At 38.2% G+C, this 25,217-nt stretch overlaps 1 protein-coding gene across 1 annotated transcript in view; it reads left to right on the plus strand.

The window, feature by feature from the left end:
• Window positions 1-25,217, plus strand: part of LOC106084309 (uncharacterized) — a 165,069-nt gene that overhangs the window by 915 nt on the left and 138,937 nt on the right. The window contains exon 3 of the mRNA XM_059367100.1: window positions 22,992-23,205. Within this exon, the coding sequence (XP_059223083.1) occupies window positions 22,992-23,205 (214 nt within the window). The remainder of the gene's footprint in view (window positions 1-22,991; window positions 23,206-25,217) is intronic.

Below are 25,217 nucleotides of genomic sequence, written 5' to 3' on the forward strand. Positions count from 1 at the left end.
ATAGACCGATCTCTCGGTTTTAGGTTTTGGGGGCCCACAAAAAGCGCATTTATTGTCCGATGTCGCCGCAATTTGGGAAAGTGAGTTGTGTTAGGCCCTTCGACATCCTTCTTCAATTTCACTCAGATCGGTCCAGATTTGGATATAGCTGTCATATAGACCGATCTCTCGATTTAACTTTTTGGGCCCATAAAAGGCGGATTTATTGTCCAATGTGGCCGAAATTTGGGACAGAGAATTAAGTTAAGTCCCTCTACATATTTCTGCTATTTGGTCCAGATCGATGAAGATTTGCATATAGCTGCCATATATACCGATATCTCGATTTAAAGTCTTGGCCCCAAAAAAGGGGCATTTATAATCCGATTTAACAGAAATTTGACACATTGACTTATGTTAGGCTTTTCGACATCCATGTTGTTTATCGTTCAGATCGGTTTATTTTTAGATATAGCTACTAAAAAGACCAATATTTTTGTTAAGGTACGATGACTTGTACTTTTTAGTGTTTGGTCCAAATCGGATCATAGTTCGATATAACTGCTATGGGACATAAGGTATGCAATTTTCAGCGGATTTTGATGAAAGGTAGTTTTTATGAAAATTAGTTCAAATTGAGATATGGGCTCTATATATATCTTTCATCCTATATGACCTGTTAATGCTGTAGTCGCCACAATTTTGGTGTGAACTTTATAAAATTTTGCGTGAGGTGTTTTAAGTCCTAGCACGTGTGCTAAGTTTCAGTAAAGTTGGTCTAGATTTAGTTATATATCCGATATATCTTTCATTCGACATGGCCGTAAAGCCTGTAGTAGCGACCATTTAAGTCCTATCGAAAAAAAAAATCTTACAAGGTTCTATTCAGTTTTTCAATAGGTTTCATATATTGAAAGTTGACGCAGTGGTGTAGGGTATTATATAGTCGGCACCGCCCGACTTTTGCCTTTCCTTACTAAATCTAAACCGATATGGCTCATTTGCATTCCCCAACGACCCACATCAATATTAAGTATCTGTGCAAAATTTCAAGCGGCTAGCTTTACGAGTTCGGCCGCTCTCGTGATTTCGACAGACGGACGGATAGATATGGGTAGATCGAATTAGACAAAATACTTGTTTGGGGTGGAAGAATCCGGGTCCCCTCGCTACGTCTCTGACTCCCATATATATATTGTTTGATTTTCACTTCTAGAGCAACTACAAGCACTTTCATTGACCAATCTTCCCAATTTCGGTCGAAATCGGTTCGGATTTAGATATAGGTCCCATATTTAGGTTTATTCCATTTAGACTTGTACTGCAATTATGTGGCCATTTGCAAACCGATTCACTCCAAATTTGGCAAGAAGGATTTTCTTGTGGCTCTCGACCTTACGGCTGAATTTCATAAAAATCAGTTCAGATGTAGATATAGCTTTCATTTATATTTTTCGCCCGATTTTCATTTCTAGAGCCACGGCAAGCACATTTTTTCACCAATCTTTCCAAGAGTTTGTACGAAATCGCTTTAGATTAAGATATAGCTTCCACACATACAGTTGCACAAATATGTCTACATACCTTTTAATACCCTCCACCATATACTAATTTTTTCATTCTGTTTGTAAATACTCGAAATATTCATCTGAGACCCCATAAAGTATATATTTTCTTGATCGTCGCGACATATTATGTCGATCTAGCCATGTCCGTCCGTCCGTCTGTCCGTCCGTCCGTCCGTCTGTCTGTCGAAAGCATGCACAAATACCTCTTATTAGTGTAGGTCGGTTGGTATTGTATATGGGCCATATCGGTCAATGTTTTGATATAGCTGCCATATAAACCGATCTTGGCTCAAGACTTCTTGAGCCTCTAGAGCGCGCAATTCTTATCCGATTGGAATTAAATGTTGTACGACGTGTTTTGTTATGATATCTAACAACTGTGCCAAGTATGGTTCATATTGGTCCATAACTTGATATAGCTGCCATATAAACCGATCTTGGGTTTTGTCCTTTGAGCCTCTAGAGTGCGCAATTCTTATCCGATTTGAATGAAATTTTGCACGAAGTGTTTTGTTATGATATCCAACAACTGTGCTAAGTATGGTTTAAATCGGTTCATAACCTGATATAGCTGCCATATAAACCGATCTTGGGTCTTGACTTCTAGAGGGCACAATTCCTATCCGATTTGGCTGAACTTTTGCATGACGTATTGTATTTTATTATACCCTCCACTATAAGATGGGGGGTATACTAATTTCGTCATTCTGTTTGTAACTACTCGAAATATTCGTCTGAGACCCCATAAAGTATATATATTCTTGATCGTCGTGAAATTTTATGTCCATATAGCCATGTCCGTCCGTCCGTCTGTCTGTCGAAAGCACGCTAACTTCCGAAGGAGTAAAGCTAGCCACTTGAAATTTTGCACAAATACTTCTTATTAGTGTAGGTCGGTTGGTATTGTAAATGGGCCATATCAGTCCATGTTTTGATATAGCTGCCATATAAACCGATCTTGGGTCTTGACTTCTTGAGCCTCTAGAGTGCGCAATTCTTATCCGATTGAAATGAAATTTTGCACGACGTGTTTTGTTATTATATCCAACAAATGTGTCAAGTATGGTTCAAAGCGGTCCATAACCTGATATAGCTGCCATATAAACCGATCTTGGGTCTTGACTTCATGAGCCTCTAGAGGGCGCAATTCTTATCCGATTGGAATGGAATTTCGCACGACCTGTTTTGTTTAATACCCAACAACTGTGCCAAGTATGGTTCAAATCGGTTCATAACCTGATATAGCTGCCATATAAACCGATCTTGGGTCTTGAATTCTTGAGCCTCTAGAGGGCACAATTCTTATCCGATTTGAATGAGTTTTTGCACGAGGTATTTCGTCATGATATCCAACAACTGTGCCAAGTATGGTTGAAATCGGTCCATAACCTTATATAGCTGTCATATAAACAGATCTGGGGATTTGACTTCTTGAGCTTCTAGAGGGCGCAATTCCTATCCGATTTGGCTGAAATTTTGCATGACGTATTTCATTTTTACTTTCAACAACTGTGTCAAATAAGGTTCAAATCGGTTCATAACCTGATATAGCTGCCATATAAACCGATCTGGGATCTTGATTTCTTGACCCCTAGAGATCGCAATTATTATCAGATATGCCTGAACTTTTGTACGACGGATCCTCTCATGACCATCAACAAACGTGTTTATTATGTTCTGAATCGGTCTATAGCCCGATACAGATCCCATATAAATCGTTCTCTCTATTTTACTTCGTGAGCCGCAATGGGCGCAATTCTTATACGAATTGGCTGAAATTGTACACAGGTCTCCAACATATAATTTAATTGTGATCCGAACCGGACCATATCTTGATGTCGCTCTAATAGCAGAGCAACTCTTTTCTTATATCCTTTTTAGCCTAAGAAGAGATGCCGGGAAAAGAACTCGACAAATGCGATCCATGGTGGAGGGTATATAAGATTCGGCCCGGCCGAACTTAGCACGCTTTTACTTGTTCTTACTTTCAACAACTGTGCCAATTATCGTTAAAATCGGTTCATAACCTGATATAGCTGTCATATCAACCGATCTTGGGTCTTGACTTCTTGAGCTTCTAGAGGGCGCAATTCTTATCCGATTTGGCTGAAATTTGCATGACGTATTTTATTCTTACTTTCAATAACTGTGTTCAAATCGGTTCATAACCTGATATAGCTGTCATATCAACCGATCTTGGGTCTTGACTTCTTGAGCTTCTAGAGGGCGCAATTCTTATCCGATTTGGCTGAACTTTTGCATGACGTATTTTATTCTTACTTTCAACAACTGTGTCAAATAAGGTTCAAAACAGTGGGTTATTTATGCCTCCCGACATCTCACGTAAATATGGTTCAGATCGGACTATATTTGGATATAGCTGCTATATAGACCGATTTTCCGATAAAGGGTCTAATGGCCATAAATACATTATTTTTCATCCGATTTTGCTGAAATTTGAAACAGTGAGTAGTTTAAGGCTTCCCGACAACTTACCTAAATATGGTTCAGATCGGACTATATTAAGATATAGCTGTCATATAGACCGATCTCCCGATAAAGGGTCTGAAGACCATAAAAGCTTTATTTATTACCCGATTTCGCTGAAATTTAAAATTATTGAAATTTATATTATTCCTCCCGACATCTCACGTAAATATGATTCAGATCGGACTACATGTAGTTATAGCTGTCATATGGACCGATCTGCCGATAAATGGACTGAAGCCCATATAAGCTTTAAATATTACCCGATTTCGCTGAAATTTAAAGCAAAGGGTCTTTTTAAGCCTCCCGACATCTGCCCTAAATATGGATTAGATCGGACTATATTTAGATATAGCTGTTATATAGGCCGATCTCCCGGTAAAGGGTCTGAAGCTCATAAAAGCTTTATTTATTACCCGATTTCGCTGAAATTTGCAACAGTGGGTTATTTTAAGATTCTCGCCATCTCATGTAAATATGGTACAGATCGCACTATATTTAGATATAGCTTTCATATAGACCGATCTCCCCATAAAGGGTCTGAAGACCATAAAAGCTTTATTTATTACCCGATTTCGCTGAAATTTACAACAGTGGGTTATTTTAAGATTCTCGCCATCGTAAATATGGTCCAGATCGAGTACATTTAGATATAGCTTTCATATAGACCGATCTTCCGATAAAGGGTCTGAAGACCATAAAAGATTTATTTATTACCCGATTTCACTGAAATTTGCAACAGTGGGTTATTTTAAGCCTCCCGACATCTACCCTAAATATGGATTAGATGGATCCATATTTAGGTATAGGTGCCATATAAACCGATCTGCCGATAAGGGGACGGAAGCCCATAAAAGTTTTATTTATTACCCGATTTCACTGAAATTTGAAACAGTGGGTAGTTTTAGGTCTCCCGACATCCGCCCCAAATATGGTTTGGATCGGACTATATTTAGACATAGCTGCCATATAAACCGATCTGCCGATAAGGGGACTGAAACCCATAAAAGCTTTATATAATACCCGATTTCAGCGAAATAAAATGTGGATAGTGCCATTGATATTTTGACAGCTCTAATGCGCCCGCCTTCTAACCGTACCATCTCGCACTATATTTAGATATAGCTTTCATATAGACCGATCTCCCGATAAAGGGTCTGAAGACCATAAAAGCTTTATTTATTACCCGATTTCGCTGAAATTTACAACAGTGGGTTATTTTAAGATTCTCCCCATCGTAAATATGGTCCAGATCGAGTACATTTAGATATAGCTTTCATATAGACCGATCTTCCGATAAAGGGTCTGAAGACCATAAAAGATTTATTTATTACCCGATTTCACTGAAATTTGCAACAGTGGGTTATTTTAAGCCTCCCGACATCTACCCTAAATATGGATTAGATCGGTCCATATTTAGGTATAGATGCCATATAAACTGATCTGCCGATAAGGGGACGGAAGCCCATAAAAGCTTTATTTACTACCCGTTTTCGCTGAAATTTGAAACAGTGTGTAGTTTTAGGACTCCCAACATTCGCCCCAAATATGATTTGGATCGGACTATATTTAGATATAGCTGCCATATAAACCGATCTGCCGATAAGGGGACTGAAACCCATAAAAGCTTTATATAATACCCGATTTCAAGGAAATAAAATGTGGATAGTGCCATTGATATTTTGACAGCTCTAATGCGCCCGCCTTCTAACCATACCATCTCCCAAGTTTGCGTTGATAGTCTTGCGGCAGCATATAATTCTCGAATTGTAAGACATTTCAACAGACCTCTATCGGGTCTACATCGGCGACAATCTCGATGTTGTTCAGAACGTTCTCGACATCCTAAAATGACGCTATGTCATACTCCATATGGCTTAAGCCGAACCTCGGATCTGATTTCTGAGGGCCCTAAAGGCCTCAACCTTCTTCATTACTTGAAAATAATTCAAATATAAACTAAGAGAAGTGGAACCTACGATTCTGCCCGGCCAAATGTAGCCCGTTTTTAATTGTTAATTATTTATTCCATTTCTCTGCTTTCACCATTCAGTCCGGCCGAATTTAGCCCGTTTTTGCTAGTTAATTAATTATGCCATTTCTCTGCTTTGAACATAACATTGGCTAAATATTATCCAAAGCCCTAAACCAGACATCTCAAACGACGCTGTTTGCTTTTTCTTCATGTATCTCTTCTTCGTCTTATATTCATTATAGATTCTACCTTAATTCAGTAAACCTCAATAGAAATTCAATTGAGGGGAATTGATTAACGGCTTTATAAACTACAGTCCTTCTTCAGCTCGCAAGTACCACAATAATTACTTGTAAATATCCCCCTCATGGTACAAAAGACAAGTAGAAAATAATTACAAAGTCATAAAGTCCTAATGGCAGCATTCACACAGTTTCAAGATAAACACAGCCTTAATTATCGCCGCCATTGGATTTTTCCAAAGAACGAGAAAGAGAAAAAGTGACAAATCCAAGACTTACAAGTGTACTGCGTTTTGTAAATTACAAAACGTCATTGAGTGCCAATGCAAGAACAACAACAAAAAATATTTCAATTAAAGACGGTCATTTGTATCGTTCTATACCAGCCACAAATCTCAGAATAAATGACTCTGGGCACTGGCAATTCTTGGGAGAAAAATGTCGTTGTTGAATAAAATGTTAAAGGTCTTCTTAATAAATTTTAATTGGTCTGACACTAGACTTCCACAACTTCATGGCTGTGGCTCCTCTCGAGTGGCGGCAAAAGGAACAAACACCAAAGGCAAAGCTAGCGAGCTTACACAATGAACAGCAACAAGGAAAACTAGGGATGTGGAGCAATTTTACAACTTCCCCCCGCCAAGGCAAACCTTGGACTCTGCACAAGAAACTTAATACCAACATGTGGCACTCACTGGCTCCAACAAAACTATTTGACCATGTGACCCAGTGACGTTGAAGCTTCCAAATGTCACAGAGCATTGTAGGAACTAAAATGCTTCCTTACACTGTCCATCGTTCCTTCCGTCAGCGAGTTCAGCCGCATCCAAATGCAGCTGCATTTACTGGCCCAACCATGGCACACAACAACTGAAGTGCAATGGCAAAAATTGCATCTGCCATTGTCATCGCTGTAAACGCCACTACATCACAAACTTCGGAGTAGGGAAATTGAATTTCCTTTCAAATATTCCTGCCATTGGTAAAATGGTTATCGTCTTCTTGCTTGCTGGTACTGGTACGGTGGGTCGTAAAGCATGCCGAAACAGCAATAAAGTGCATAAATGAAATCTTTCTACTTAGCAGACTTGAAATGCATTCTTCAGCTGTAATGAGATGACAATACCATGGCCAATGGCTAGAGGGACAATATATAAGGCCTTAAGCTGTTGATGGCTTTCAGAAGTATTTAATGAACTCTGATTATTTGGAGCAGTTGACCGTGACATAACTGCAAATTGCAAATTTTCCCCATGAAGATTCCACTAAGGAACAGGGGCAAACTTCTCACATGTCAATGAGTGCAGTCCGATTCAAATCAATGATAAGGGGCCTCCATTTTATAGCCGAGTACGAACAGAGTGCCGCAGTGCGACACCTTTTTGGAGAGAAGTTTACATGGCATAGTACCTCATAAATGTTGCCAGCATTAGGAGGGGAAAACCACCGCTGAAAAATTTTTTTCTGATGATCTCGCCAAGATTCGAACCCAGGTGTTCAGCGTCATAGGCAGACATGCTAACCTCTGCGCTACGGTGGCCTCCATGTTTTGCATGTAACTTTTATAAATTGTATTGACTCCAGTAGACCCCCATTATTCATGGCAGTGATGGGCGCATTAACACATGTGCACGTTACTTCCAAGGCCATGGACTTATGTTCTTGAGTACACAGGCAATACACTGCAAGAGTGTGTGTATGTGTGTGTACATTGTTCACCACTGGTCTATAGCTAAACTCCGTACAATCACGTGTCCTGACAAAGTTCCTAAATTGCATTGGGCTCCCGGTGAAAATAGGGTACTAAATTTTTTGACAACCGAAGGGGGGGTCCGCCCCCCATTTCCGATGCAACCCCACCCCCTCCCTCCCCTTTACAACAATTTTCATGCCACCTTATGGCACCCCAAAAACACGAAATTGGTAAAAAATTTTGGTTTCAAATAACCTGGGGGGACGCCCCATCCCAAAACCCACCCGAACGGACATGTGTACCGATTGGGACAATATGGGTATTAAATGAAAGGTATTTGAGAGTAGAGTACGATCTTTGCATTAAAATGTTACGCTAAGTATCGGAGGGCCCCCCACCCCCAAAAACACCACCCAACAGGACACTTTAACCGCTTTGAGCAATATGGGTATCAAATGAAAGGTATTTAAAAGTAGAATACAAATCTGACACAAGAGCCTGTTTTTTTGATGTCTGAGGGCCCTCCCCACCCCCCAAAACCCCCTATCATGACAAATTTACCGATTGGGACTACATGGATATCAAATGAAAGCTATTTAAAGGCAGCGTCCAATGCTGATATAAAACTTTATTCCTTGGTGTCTGAGATGCCTCCCCACCCCGCAATACCACTCAACAGGACATATTTACCGATTGGGACAATATGGGTATCAAACGAAAGATATTTGGCAGCTGAGTACACATCTATTACAAGAATTCGGTCCAAGGTGTCTATGGGGTCTCCCCAACCCCAACAACCCTCAAAACGGGCATAAATGTCCAACATAACAAAAATGGGTATCGAATGAAAGGTCTTTGAGAGTTGACTACGAATTTGGTATACACAATTAGCACAGAGTGTGGGACCGGCCCACACACTAAATACCCTTCTATAGAACGTGTACTTCGATCAGGATAATATGTCAATTAAAAGAAAGGTCTGTGACAATATATTTCGAATCTAATGTTGGTACAAGAATTCAAGTATTTGGGTCATGTTCTACCGTTCCGCAGGACAGTAGATCGCGACAATAAAAGACTCAAATAAATTGTTGTTTGGTTCTTACGTCGGGGTGGAGTGACTCTCTCCTCCCAATAAATGCAACGCAAACTGTCATATAGGATGACCGAGAATATATTGTACTCAAATGAAAGGAGCTGTCAGAGGGCAACAACCCTCCCCCTATCCCATCCAAAAAAAAGGAATTAAAAATAAAAGTAGGGCAGAAATATAAGGTATTTGGTAATAGATTACACTTTTACCCTCAAATTGGGATGGGCACAGGAGGATCAGCGGATCTTTAAGAATTTAGTATCCCAAGTGGTCGCTTTGAAATATGATTTTGAGTGTAGATAACGAATACAAAAAAAAAATAATTAGTATGAATCTGAACGAGACCCCCTAGCCCTGAATATTTTGATAGCCTCCTTCACTGTGCTTGACATTATGGGGCTCAAACAAAATCGTGCTCTAGCACGATATTGATATTACTGGGTCCAGGGTCCGCCTCTAAACTCCCTTCAAACCGGTCATGATTGCCTACTATGGCGATAAATATTGGTATTTGGTGGTAGAAAACGAATTTGATATCCAATTTTGAGGCCTAATGTTGGAGGGTCGTGTCACCCCATAAACTCCCCCCCCCCCCCCCCCCAACCAACGGCAATTGGCGCTCAAATTAAAGAAATTTGAGAGTAGAGCACGATGCTTATATTTCTTCAGGGCTAAGTACGTGGTTGGCCGCCACACCCTGCATACCCATCATACAGAACTTATTTTTGGATTATGGCAAAAAGGCGCTCAAATTTCATGGCCAAGTGTTTCAGGGACGCCTCACGCAGCTCCAATGTGGTGTTTGGGCCAAAGAGTTTGGCCACTCCAATCCACTACCAAATCCAAGAGAATGATGTCGATCTAACATCCTAACTTTAATGGGCGGATCCTCCCCTTACCCTATTTTCAAAAACGTCAGATCCCGGAAATGGGTGGGGCGATTTAAGCGAAATTTAGTTTGTTTATAAGAGCACAAATCTGATATATGGGCATCCTCCTCACCCCCAAAAACACCCCCATACCGGACATATTTACCGACCATAGCAATATAAGGCTCCAATGAAAGGTATTTGGGAGAAGAGCACCATAATAATATCCACACAGGCGCGTAATATGTGAAAGGCCATACCAACACCCCCAAACAGGACTTATTTCCTGACGTGACCGTGTAGGGTTCAGATAAAAGTGAGAAAGTGAAATTAGGCGCAGCCGAGTGGGCCCTGTTCAGCTAGTCTTATATATAAAAATCAATATGTGTTTGTTTGTTTGTATGTATGTTTGTGTGTTCCTTATAGGCTCAGAAACGGCTGAACCGATTTTCTTGAAAATTTCACAGATGGTGCATAATGATCCCGTGGTGAAAAAAGGGTAATACATTTTTTGTGATTTAAAGGGGGGGCGGACCCTCCCCCTTACCCTAATTTTCAGAAACGCTAGATCTCGGAGATGGATGGTGCGATTTTAGTGAAATTTTGTGTGCTCTCACATAGAACCCTAAAAATTAAAATTTGGTATCCAAATTTCGGAGGGGGTACCTAGGGGGGCTGCCCCACCCTAAAACCTACCAAACATATATTTAAACCAATCACGACAATACGGGACTCAAATGAAAGGTATTTAGGATATTAAAACGTATCTGATATCCAATTGTCGGACCAAGTGCTAGGGGGACCACCCCAAGCCCTAAAACACTCCATAAATCGGACATATTTACCGACCATGGCAATATGGGACTCAAATGAAAGCTATTTGCGAGTAGAATACGAATCTGATATCCAAATGGGGGACCACGTTTCTGGGGGTCCACCCCTTTTCCAAAACAACCCCCAAACAGGACTTATTTACTGACCATGGGGATATGGGGCTTAAATAAAAGGTATTTGAATGTAGAATTAGAATCTGATATCCAAATATGGGACCAAGTGTTTGGGCGGCCGCCTTTCCCCAAAAACATCACCTAAAGGGGACAAATTTACAACCATAGCCATATGGGGCTCAAATGAAAGTCTTTGGGAGTAAAGCACGAATCTGATATCAATATTTGGGAAAAGTGTCTATTGGGCCACCGCACATCCACAACACCACCCAAATAGTAAGTATTTTCTGACTATTGCAATATGAGGTTCAAAAAGAGGATTTTTAAAGAGGAACACGAATCCGATATATATTTTCAAGGCCAACTCACTGAGTGGCCGCCCATCCCACAAAACAGCCCCCAAGCTGGTCATGTTTGCCGACTATGGAAATATGGGGCTCAAATTAAAGGTATGTGGAAGTAGACCACGTAGCTGATATCAACATTAGGGGCCAACTGTCTAGCCACCCACCACCATAACAACCTTCCCACCCCCATAACAACCTTCAAGAAGGACGTATTAGTTCACCAAGACAATTTGGCTCTTCAAGACTGTGGAACTAAATATTCATAGTTTTTAGGGCCAATACCTCAAACCGGACATATTTGCTGACTTTTCCAATAAGGTGTTTAAATGAGCTTAGAAAACGAATTTGATATCCACTTTTGAGGGCAATGGCAATATGGGGTTCAAATAAATGATATATAGATATATGTGGAGCTTAAATGAAAGGTATTGGGAGGTAGAGCAAGTATTGATACCCATTTTCAGGACCAATTTTCTGGGGGTCTATCCCTTTCCCAAAATACCCCACAAACAGCAATTTTTTAGTGACCATCGCAATATGGGGCTTAAATAAAGGTATTTGAGAGTAGAATACGAATTTGATATCCAAATGTAGGACAATGTATTTAGGGCATCACCCCTTTCCCAAAACACCCCCAAAGGGAAAAAAATTTTTCGACCATGCCAATATGTGGCTCAAATGAAAGGTATTTGAGATTAGAAAACGAATTTGATAACCTATTTTGGGCCATGTGTTTGGGGGACGCCTCATCGATGATGATATTTTTTCAGGCCCAAGTGTCTGGGGGACCACCTCTCCCTCGAAAACACCACTCTATCAGACATCATGAGAATATCGGTCTGAAATAGAGCATTTTAAGAATGGAGTACATCCAAACTTAAATTCGAAGACCAATAAAAATCATATGGGATTTAGATAAAGGCACTTATATTGTTAAACTGTTAGTCAAGCGATATACTATTTTCATACCATGGTATTTCACTAAAAGATCTTTAATTATCGAAAATAAATATTCCAAGGAAACTTTTGTTCCATATAAAGTAAAAGAAGGCGCAGCGGAGCGGTCCCTGTTCAGCTAGTGACATATATATTTGGAAAGCTCTTCTATCTTCTTATAACTGCTCTTCTTGGGCGCAGGTAAAAAATTTACTTTTCAGAGGTCTATAACAAGCTGCTTATCCATGCAAGTGAATCTGGAGACTGGCAAATCAGATCCACTTACATAATTTATATCCATTGTGATACCATAGTTGTAACAGGCTAAAGTTTTTAATGTCATTCGAACCCATGATGCCTACACGGCATCACCCTCACCAAGTTCTGGCGATATTTATGAAACTTCAGCCCTATTATATGTTGCCTTTTAACTGAACCAGCTCAAATCTGATCACATTGATTGAAAGATTTTGCATTTTTTTTCATTTCACCTATTAGTATTAATTATGTAAAAACAATATTTTCCTCGAAACATTTTGATATTTTTGTTTCGCTTTTATCCCATATTATTTTAAACCGGCTGTTTTTATAATTACTGCAGATTTTCCCTTAACAGAATATTGTTTTTTTTTTTATTTTTTTTTTTTAACCGCTTGTGTTAACCCTTTTTAATTAACATTTTAAATTAAGCGAACCGACGAATTCATAAACAAAAAAATTAAAAAAAAAACATGCAGAATAAAAAACCCGCTTGTAGTAAATATCCTTTGTTTTCGCTGGTCATGAATTAATAATCGAATGAAAGCGTGTCGCAACGTCCACGTAAACGAGTTTAAATTCTTTGTTTTGCTTTCGCATTCAAAATGACACCTATCATGATGTGGCATGCGACATTTGCGCTAATTGCGACTGCATGATTATAAGAAATACCAGCATTTGATGTCATCATGGTTGGGAAAAAAAAAACGTATTATCGACTTTACGTGAAAACTGATATCGGTGTGGACAAGGCACCCAGTTCGTTAGGGCGACATTTTGATGTTGACAATGATTAACGACCAATTAATCATTTAATTGACAGCATCCCGAATGTCAACACGACATGGAGATCAGGCAACCATAGGGAGTATTGTTCAGCTGTTGGGAAGGACCACTTTCCGTGACCTAGCTAGCATTTTAACAGTCGTTTAAATGCTAAATGGCTCTTGGTCTTTGACAGTGATCTAAAGACACGAAAGACATGAATAAGTGATGTGTCGACACGTGTTGATGAAATATATCCTGCAGATGCATAACTTATACAATTGAATTGTTTGAAGTATGAAAAGAAGTATGGTGAGATGAAAGCAAACGAAATAAGTTTGGCCTGGTCGAATCTTATATACCCTCCACCATTGATCGCATTTTTCAAGTTCTTTACTCGATATCTGTTTATTTTCAAACAAAGGAAAATGGATATGAACTGCTATGCTATTGGAGCTATATCAGGTTATAAACCGATTCAGGCCGTACTTGGCTGTTGGAGATCATTGTGGAAAACTTCAACCATGTCGGATAAGAATAACGACCTCTAGAGGTTCAACAAATATTATCGGGAGACCAATTTATATGGGAGCTAAATCAGGTTATGGACCGATTCGAGATATATTTTATACGCATGATCAAGGTCATACAATAAGTTGTTGTGCAAAATTTCAGCTAAATCGGAAAAGAGTCCCCTCCCCTCTAGAGGGAGCACTAGTGACTCAAGAAATATGGTGGGAGATCGGCGTATATGGGAGCTATATCAGGTTGTGAACCGATTAGACCATATTTGGCACAGTTGTTAGCAGTTTAAACAAACCACTTCATGCTAAATTTCAGTCAAAATGATAAATAATTGCGACATCTAGCGGCTTAAGAATTGAAGATCCGAGATCGGATTATATGGGAGCTATATCAGGTTATTAACCGAACACAGTTGGTAGAAGTTAGAACAAAACACTTCTTGCAAAATTTCAGCTAATTTGGATAATAATTGCGCCCTCTATAGGCTCAAGAAGATGGGAAATCGGTTTATATGGAATCTATATGAGGTCATGAACCTATTCAAACCACACACAATTAATGGAAACCAAAATACAAAAAAATGCGCCCTCTAGAGGCTCAAGAAGTCAAGATTCAGGATCGGTTTATATGGTAGCTATATCATGTTATGAACCAATTGTTAGAAATTAGATGAAAACACAACGTGCAAAATTACAGCTAAATCGGATAATATTTGCGCCCTCTAGCGGCTCAAGAAGTCAAGATCCGAAATCGGTTTATATGGCAGCTATATCAAAAAATGAACCGATATAGCCCATTTAACCCATCCCAACCGACTCACACCAATAGGAAGTAGTCTTGCAAAATGTCAAGTTCCTAGCCTTATTCCTTCGAAAGTAAGCGTGATTTCGACAGACTGAAGGAGATGTGTTACAAGTGGAAGGACGAAATTAGTTTTCGCTTAGTCCAATTTTGGCATACTTTTTCCAAATTTCGGCCGGTATCTTACATATAAATGCTCCAATGTTGTCTTTCAATGCAACAATTGAAGCGAGCTTGTCTGTATAGACATGAGAATTTAACCTATCACCACAAAAATAGTCTTAAGGTGTAAAATCTAGGCGGCCAATTGACCGGCCCCGAACTTGAAATAAAATGTTCATCGAACTCGCCTCTAAATGTGTAAATTTTTACGCGTGTTGTGTGGCATATGGCACCGTCTTGTTGAAACCACATGTCATGCAAGTCAAGCTCCTGCATGTTGGGTAAAAAAAGTTGGATATCATCTCACGCACAGTGGGCCAAATGGCAAAAAAATTGGAAATAAGTCTACAACTTTTTATCTGTTGATTTTAGCCATACAAAATGTTCTAGACATTTGTAGAGGAGGACATAGGCTTTCAGAAAAGTGCTGTTGTTGGTCCATATCTTTAATACAGGGTGAGCTACAGGGTGTCAAAGTTGACCACTTTTGACTTCTCCAAGCTTCTGGGGGCCATAACTTTTGATCTACTCAACCGATTTACATGATTTAGGACTCTAGAGAAAGAGCTTGACAAGATCTAAAAAACTTATGCATAAAGTACCATGCCATCGTGTACTGTTAAGGAGTTATGAATTGTTTAATTTTAAAATATGAAAATTTGGCCTTGGTTTTTTTCAGTGTTTTTTAAATAACTCCGTCAATTTTAAAGCTATAAACTTCATACTTCACACAAATTATGCCAGCATATGTGTGCATAAAATACAAAAGGAATCACGTGAATATCTTTGGCGGTTTAAAAATGGCATCGTTTTCAATATGAAAAATATTTTTTTTGTCAAAAAATTGCAAAATTTTTCAAAAAAGATACTCCCATTTCCTTTAAGTTTTCGCAAACTTTGGCCGTCAAAGCATTATCATTTCTTTCCATTTTCACAAAGTCGAGGTATTAAGAAAAGTTTTAAGTGCTAATTTGGCTAATTTCGATATCAAACAACACCGTTATCTTAAGACCAAAATGGCCAATTTTTTTACTAAACTTCAAAAGTTTCTCACTGGAAAAAAAGTTCCACGGGGATTTTTTCGCTTTTTTTGAACTTAAATGAAAGCTTAAAATGTTCCCAACATTTTAAGGTATGTCTCGCCATATCCTAGCCATAAATGAGATCGTAGCGATCAAAATACTGAAAAAAGTCAATTTTCAAGTAGTGCTATATTCATTGCTAAAAAACAAGTATTACGTCACATTTTATTGCAAAGATGTTAAATAAACTTTTATTTGGTAACACTTCTTCTACAAAACACAAAAAGAATCATGGAAATATCTCTATTCTATTCCATTTTATGGAACCGGCAATAAAAAAGTCAATTTTTCAAAAAAGTCGAATTTCCCAAATTTTGTTTTTGTTGTCCTAATTGCACATGACACACTATAGCCATATTTACGCAACATACCTTATCGTAAAGGAAATTTTCATACCTTTCCAACGATGTATAAAACATTTCTCAACTCGGATTCTATCTACTCTAAAATTCATTTACACTTCATTAAACTCTATATAAAAATGTCTATTTGTGAAATGGAACCTTATATGGGGCCTACACTAAAACATTGATAGATTTGCCCAGGGTTTACAATACAAATGTGTTAGAATAAAAAAAGGTCTCCTGCCAAAGTTTAAAAAAATTGGAATAAAAATATGTGTTTTAGAGCGAAAACACTTCGCATCGGCGTGCGTTTGTATAGTACCTACATCTATTTTTAATGTAAGCTGATGATTTTTGAATAAAAAGTAACCTAGAAATATACCTGCATATATATATATATTTGTGTTAAGATTTGATGCAGACAAATGTTACCTGTTTCGCTATGTCGAATTCCCAGGAAATCCACCGTATCAATGAATGTGAAAAAACCTACCCATAAAAAATTCATTGTCATTTTTTTTAACCAAATTCGAGTCCAGGTAAATAATTATAGAAGAGTAAGTAAAAAGAGGCACTTTGGACCCCTTTTTACGATTGCGTCTGATACCTGAAATGGGTCATTAATTGTGAATATATTGCATAAATATTTGAACAAAATCCAAATTTTCTTCATTATATTTTGTAGAGGCGTAAAGGACATTTATAAGTTATGGAAGTCATACTGAAGTATTCCACTCTTTCGAAAATTGTATGGGACATCAAAAATGATTCCAAATCATACACGGAGTCATTTAAGGAACTTGTTTACACTTTGGACCACATATATGGAATAAGGCTAAATAAAGACGCTTTAGACAAACTTGAAAAATTCTACAAATCATTTGAGAGAAGGTTGCCAGAATGTTCATTCGCAAAAATCAAGTTTTTCAAAATGTATGAGAAGTGGCTGAAATCGGATCTACTTATTGAAATTAAACCGCTGATTCCCGGCCGGCCTAGCAAAGCATACGACGAAGTTACGGAGAAAACCAAAAAGAAAAAACAAGAGGAACTATTGGCGGCACATCCGCCAAATTTAATAAAAGATACGTTCAAAACAGCATTGTTAAAAACACAACCAAAAAATGTTGGACGAATTGTCGATGTTTTACCATTAGCATCTCCGAAAAGGGTAAAGAGAATGGTAGAAAGTATTCCAACTCCAAAATCGACTACAGAATTCACGGAGGAAGATGCACTGGCCCTGATTTTGAACCTAGGCCTCTCAAGAAACAAATACTCAACAATGAGGAAGGCTCTTCGTGAAAAAGGATGGGGTTGTTTACCCTCAAAACATAAATTGTACAACACCAGGACGAAAATGGTGCCATCAAATATATACGTGGACGAATTAAAAGCAAGAGTGAAACTTGCTGATCTTGTTGAAAATACAGCTGTTAGAATTATTTCTAATTTTACTGAAGAACAGTTGAACACATGTAATAATTCCGAAGTGGTTTTGATCAGCAAATGGGGTTGTGATGGATCATCTGGATTTTCCGAATATAAGCAACAAACAGAAATAGATACCAACTTCGCATCAATTTTCATGGCATCATTAGTACCATTGAGAATGAGATTGTACAAGGACCAATCTTCATCATCGAAAGAAAATGCATTTCAAGATATATGGATAAATAGAACACCTGGGTCAAAATATTTATGTCGCCCAATTCGGTTTGAGTATACAAAGGAAGACCGGAACACAACACGATCTTTGGTGAACGAAATAAAGGAAGAAATTGCTGCATTACCCATGATTGTTATAAACCAATTGGGAAGAAATATAAAAGTTTCGTTTCAACTACAACTCACTATGATCGATGGAAAGGTGGCAAACGCATTAACTGGCGTTATGTCCAATTGGAGATGCAATATTTGTGGCAAGAAGAATGGGCAATTCGAGGACAAGTCTGATGAAAATTTAGTAAACGAAAATGCGCTCAATTTCGGTATTTCGCCCCTGCACTGTAGAATTCGATTCATGGAGTATTGTTTGCATTTATCGTATGACCTTAAATATCGGACTAGCCCTGGAAACCGCGATGTCTCTGCTAGAAACAACCAAGATCTTCACAAAATGAGGCAGGAAGAGAAGAATCGAATCCAGTTGGAGTTTAAACAAAAGGGACTTATAATAGATAAACCTCTTTACGGATACGGAAGCACAAATGATGGCAACTCGGCAAGGCGGTTTTTTGAGGACCCCGTATCGACATCTAAAATAACCGGTCTTGATGAACACTTGCTAAGACGATTCAAAGTGATTTTGGCTGTAATCAATAGCAAAAAGATGATAAATTCAACCAAATTTGAAGCTTATAGTAATGACACAAAAAACATTTTATCTGATTTATATTCGTGGAAAGCTTTAACACCGACAGTACATAAAGTCTTACATCATGGCAAGGAAATTGTGGAATACAACATACTTCCGTTAGGAGAACTTACAGAAGAAGCTCAGGAATCCCGTAATAGAGATGTTAAACAGTTCCGGCTTTTCAATACCCGAAAGAGCACCAAATTTAACCAAAATTATGATTTACTTCAATATTTATTGTTATCGTCTGATCCGGTACTATACAGCATCAGAACTAAATGGCTACCAAAAATATGTGACGATATAGATAAGGACGATCCCGATGCCATTCAAATTAAAGAGCTTTTAAATTTTGATACCTTAGATTATTTGGTAGAGAATAAAATCAAATAATACAAAACTAAAATGCTTTTTTATTTTGGGAGTAGCTAATATACATATAAACGCACGCCGATGCGAAGTGTTTTCGCTCTAAAACACATATTTTTATTCCAATTTTTTTAAACTTTGGCAGGAGACCTTTTTTTATTCTAACACATTTGTATTGTAAACCCTGGGCAAATCTATCAATGTTTTAGTGTAGGCCCCATATAAGGTTCCATTTCACAAATAGACATTTTTATATAGAGTTTAATGAAGTGTAAATGAATTTTAGAGTAGATAGAATCCGAGTTGAGAAATGTTTTATACATCGTTGGAAAGGTATGAAAATTTCCTTTACGATAAGGTATGTTGCGTAAATATGGCTATAGTGTGTCATGTGCAATTAGGACAACAAAAACAAAATTTGGGAAATTCGACTTTTTTGAAAAATTGACTTTTTTATTGCCGGTTCCATAAAATGGAATAGAATAGAGATATTTCCATGATTCTTTTTGTGTTTTGTAGAAGAAGTGTTACCAAATAAAAGTTTATTTAACATCTTTGCAATAAAATGTGACGTAATACTTGTTTTTTAGCAATGAATATAGCACTACTTGAAAATTGACTTTTTTCAGTATTTTGATCGCTACGATCTCATTTATGGCTAGGATATGGCGAGACATACCTTAAAATGTTGGGAACATTTTAAGCTTTCATTTAAGTTCAAAAAAAGCGAAAAAATCCCCGTGGAACTTTTTTTCCAGTGAGAAACTTTTGAAGTTTAGTAAAAAAATTGGCCATTTTGGTCTTAAGATAACGGTGTTGTTTGATATCGAAATTAGCCAAATTAGCACTTAAAACTTTTCTTAATACCTCGACTTTGTGAAAATGGAAAGAAATGATAATGCTTTGACGGCCAAAGTTTGCGAAAACTTAAAGGAAATGGGAGTATCTTTTTTGAAAAATTTTGCAATTTTTTGACAAAAAAAATATTTTTCATATTGAAAACGATGCCATTTTTAAACCGCCAAAGATATTCACGTGATTCCTTTTGTATTTTATGCACACATATGCTGGCATAATTTGTGTGAAGTATGAAGTTTATAGCTTTAAAATTGACGGAGTTATTTAAAAAACACTGAAAAAAACCAAGGCCAAATTTTCATATTTTAAAATTAAACAATTCATAACTCCTTAACAGTACACGATGGCATGGTACTTTATGCATAAGTTTTTTAGATCTTGTCAAGCTCTTTCTCTAGAGTCCTAAATCATGTAAATCGGTTGAGTAGATCAAAAGTTATGGCCCCCAGAAGCTTGGAGAAGTCAAAAGTGGTCAACTTTGACACCCTGTAGCTCACCCTGTATTAAAGATATGGACCAACAACAGCACTTTTCTGAAAGCCTATGTCCTCCTCTACAAATGTCTAGAACATTTTGTATGGCTAAAATCAACAGATAAAAAGTTGTAGACTTATTTCCAATTTTTTTGCCATTTGGCCCACTGTGTCACGGTAAAATTGCTAATTTTCCCATGAACATTCCACTAAGGAACAGGGCCAAACTTCTCACATATCAATGAGTGCAGTTCGATTCAAGTTTTTTAAGCTCAATGATAAGGGGCCTTTTTTTATAGCCGAGTCTGAACGGCGTGCCGCAGTACGACACCTCTTTGGAGATAAGTTTTACATGCCATAGTACCTCACAAATATTGCCAGCATTAGGAGGGGGAAACCACCGCTACAAAATGTTTCTGATGGTCTCGCCAGGATTCGAACCCAGGCGATCAGCGTCATAAGCGGACATGCTAACATCTGCGCTACGGTGGCCTCCAATCATCTCACGGTAGCGCTCACCATTCACAGCCACGTTACGATTCGCATCAACTTTAAAGAAGTACGGTCCAATGATGCCACCAGCCCATAAACCGCACCAAATTGTGACTTTCTGGATGCATTGGTAGCTCTTGCAATGCATCTGGCTGATCATCTCTACATACCCATTGAGCCCAAAATGAGATTTCAATAAATTCAATAATTTTCAAGCGCTGTTCGTTTGTAGGACGATTCATGGTTAAATTATAGACCAAACCGAAGTTGTTTGATAGTGAAACAAAACATGAAACGTGCGTAAGCTGTTTGAACCAGTGTTGTCAGAAAGATAATAACTAAAAAATCACCCTTTATAAGAGTATCAAGTATGATCCAGACCAGCCCACATTTGCATATTTCTATTGATATGGTAGTGGAATTGTTATTAAAGAGGAAGGTTAACTTTTTCCATGTTGGTGGGTATCCAAGCCCGTGTTTGAAGAGTAAGTTTGATGAGCATGGTATGTCAAGAAATGGCCCAGCCGATTGGTAGCTATATCCGAGTATTGTCCGATTTCTGCCAATTAAGAACTTAATCTCCGTATGGAAGAAATGTGAGTCTGTGCAAAATTTCAACTCAATATCTCAATATTTAAAGACGGCACAGTGATTATAACTAACGGACATCATTAAAACATATTAGAATTTTAGGAATTAGACATTTCAAAGTGTTGCAATGACTAAATGAATAAATCCCCTATCCTATGGTGGTGGGTATAAAAAAGTTGCAAACTATGGTATAGTTCCATGTATACTGATCTCCCGATTTCGCGTCTGGAGCCGCCGATTTTATCCGATTTGGCTAAAATTTTGCACGTAGTGTCCTTATACGACTTCCAATAACAATCCCAAGTACTGATCAAATCATCTTATAACCTGACATAGCTCCCATATAAACCTGTCTCCCGATTTCACGTCTTGAGCCCATGAAACCCTCAATTTTTTCCGATTAGGCTAAAAGTATGTTCTATTGGGTTGCCCAAAAAGTAATTGCGGATTTTTTAAAAGAAAGTAAATTCACTTTTAATAAAACTTAGAATGAACTTTAATCAAATATACTTTTTTACACTTTTTTTTCTAAAGCAAGCTAAAAGTAACAGCTGATAACTGACAAAAGAAAGAATGCAATTACAGAGTCAGAAGCTGTGAAAAAAATTGTCAACGCCGACTGTATGAAAAATCCGCAATTACTTTTTGGGCAACCCAATAAATCGGTCCATAACCTGATATATTGGGTTGCCCAAAAAGTAATTGCGGATTTTTTAAAAGAAAGTAAATGCATTTTTAATAAAACTTAGAATGAACTTTAATCAAATATACTTTTTTACACTTTTTTTCTACACTTTTTTTTTTGGGCTACCCAATAGCTCCCATATAAACGGATCTCTCGACTTCACGCAAGGAGCACCTGGAAGCCCCAATTTTTGTACAATTTGGCTAACACTTTGGAAGTAATGTCCTTTTACGACTTCCAACAATCGTGCCGAGTACCGTTCAAATCGGTTTATGACCTGATATAGCTACCGATTTCATGTATGGAGACCCCGGAAGCCGTAATTTATGTCCGATTTGGCTAAAATGCTTTGCACGTAGTGTTCTGTTGCGACTTCCAACAAACGTGGCCAAGACGGTTAAATGGGTATACAACCTGATATATCCCCCACATAAGCCGATTTCAAGTCTTGAGCCCTTGGAAGCCACATTTTTCCTATTTGGCTAGACTTTTGCACGAAGTGTTCTTATATGACTTCCAAAATGCGTGCTACGTATGGTTCAAATCGGTTTATAACCGCATATACAATAGCTCCCATATAAACCTATCTCCCGATTTCACTTCTGGAGCCCCCGGCCGCCTTAATTTTTCTCCGATTTGTCTAAAACTTTTCACGTTGTATTCCGTTACGACTTCCAACAACGGTGCCAAGTATCTTTCAAATCAGTTTATAACCTGATATAGCTCACATATAAATCGATCTTTGGATGTGGCCGATTTGACCGATCTCCCGATATAATGTCTGGGGCCCCCGGAAGCCGCAATTTTTATCCGGGGAGTATAAAATCATAAAATAATCACCTTTAAGCTTTAAAGATAATATCTGAAGATGAAGAGCCTCCTCTGTTAATCTAGAAATATTCAAATTTGCTCACAAATCTTTCAACTCATTGCTCCACCGTACCAATATTGCATTGCATTCCACATTTCCTCCACTCTCGCTCAGATTCGTACATTCTGTTTTCATGGTTGCGGTCAGCTATGTGCCCATCCGTTCCTATTATTATTGCATTCCTTATTTGTTTTAATCCATTTATTTTCTCTGCTTTCAGGTCATGTGGGTAAGGCGAACATCGGAAAAAGTATCACTGCTGACTGTGGGTAATGTCACCTACAGCAGTGACCCCAGGATACGTGTGAAATTTCAATATCCCAACAATTGGCGTTTGCTGATAAATCCCACCCAGTGGGATGATGCGGGCATCTACATGTGTCAGGTCTCCACACATCCACCGCGGGTTTTCACAACAAATTTAACCGTTATAGGTAAGTAAGTGAAGCGGCCGACCATCACACACGGCCGTGGTGAGAACAACAAGCATTTGCAGATGTTGCCATTGGTTAAAGGAAATGTCGTTCATTCGCACCATATGGCAAATACAGAAAATAATCAAATGCGAATGCATTGACAGGTGTGAAAAACTATGAAAGGATGAGCATATAGAACGATTCAAATGGTTTTTATTTTCAGCTGCATGCAATATTAAACCCCCAGGGCTATTTGCATCTGTTGATATGAAGAGGTTGAAGGTATTTTTAACATGAATTAAATGTATTGCTTGCTTCTTATTGATGTAGGTCGGCTGTTACTGTAGATATCGCTTTCATAGAAACTTATCTGATGATTTTACTTTCGGTTAGTTAAAGTACAACAATGCCCTTAAAGTACATCTACGAAATATGGGCTGAATAGATCTACAAAAAAAGATATCGCCCCCATATAAGCCAAACTCCTAGTGGCAAAAATCTCTATTTATTATACCCACCACCGAAGGATGGGGGTATATTAATTTTGACATTCCGTTTGCAACACATCGAAATATCCATTTCCGACCGTATAAAGTATTTATATTCTTGATCAGCGCAAAAATCTAAGACGATGTAGCCAAGTCCGTCCGTCTGACCGTCTGTCTGTTGAAATCGCGCTACAGTCTTTAACCAGTAAGGAAGGGCAAAAGTCGGGCGGTGCCGACTGTATAATACACTACACCTACCCTATAAGTACAATGTGGGACCTATATCCACATTCTGAACCAATTTTGATGAACCTCGGCGAGCAAATATGTTCAAACTGTAAAAACTAAGGTTGACAAATGACAACATTATGGCAAATTACCCAAAATCTGACGAACATATATATGGGAGCTATATCATTATCTGAACCGATTTCGAGAAAACTTCTCAGATACTGTGGCAGTCGTCGAGGAAAGCGTTTTCCAAAGTTTTGGCAAGATTAGTCAATAAATGCGCTTGCGGTGACTCTAGAAGTTAAAATCGGGTGATATGTATATAAATGGGAGCTATATCTAAATCTGAACCGATTTCCATGAAATTCACCAGTAATATTGAGAGTCAACAGAAAATCCCTCCTGCCGAATTTCGAGAAAATCGGTAAACAAAAGACCATTTTATTGCAATATTACTGCAAATCGGACGAACATATATATGGGAGCTATATCTAGATCTGAACCGATTTTGACCAAACTGTATGTATATTGTGGTAGTCATTGAGGAAAGCGTTGTGCAATATTTTGGCAAGATTGATCAATAAATGTGCTTGCAGTGGCTCTAGGAGTAAAAATCGGACGATATATATATATGAGAGCTATATCTTAATCTGAACCGATATCCTTGAAACTCACCAGTAATGTTGAATGTCGTAAAAAAATCCTTCCTGTAAAATTTCGAGAGAATCGGTCAACAAATGACCCATTTTATTACATTATTACTGAAAATCGGACGAACATATATATGGGAGCTATATCCAGATCTGAATCGATTTTCTCCAATTTCAATAGGTCGAAAAACATGCCTGTACCAAATTTGAAGACAATCGGATGAAAACTGCGATCTGTACTTTGTACACAAATTAACATGGACAGACAGACAGACGGACATAGCTAAATCGAATCAGAAAGTGATTCTGAGCCGATCGGTATACCTTTCAATGGGTCTATCTCTCTTCCTTTTGAGTGTTACAAACCAATTCACTAAGTTATAATACCCTGTACCACAGTAGTGGTGTAGGGTATAAAAATAGAGATATTGAGCTGAAATTTTGCATAGCTTCTTTTTTTGTCCATAAGCAGGTTCGAAGATGGGCTATATCGGACTATATCTTGATATAACCCCCATATAGACCGATCTTCCGATTGAGGGTCTTAGGCCCATAAAAGCCACATTTATTATCCGATTTTGCTGAAATGTTGGGACAGTAAATAGTGTAAGCCATCTCGATATCGTTCTTTAATTTGGCCCAGATCGGTCCAGATTTGAAT

Source organism: Stomoxys calcitrans, chromosome 4 (genome assembly GCF_963082655.1).
Source record: "Stomoxys calcitrans chromosome 4, idStoCalc2.1, whole genome shotgun sequence".
NCBI lineage: Eukaryota > Metazoa > Arthropoda > Insecta > Diptera > Muscidae > Stomoxys > Stomoxys calcitrans.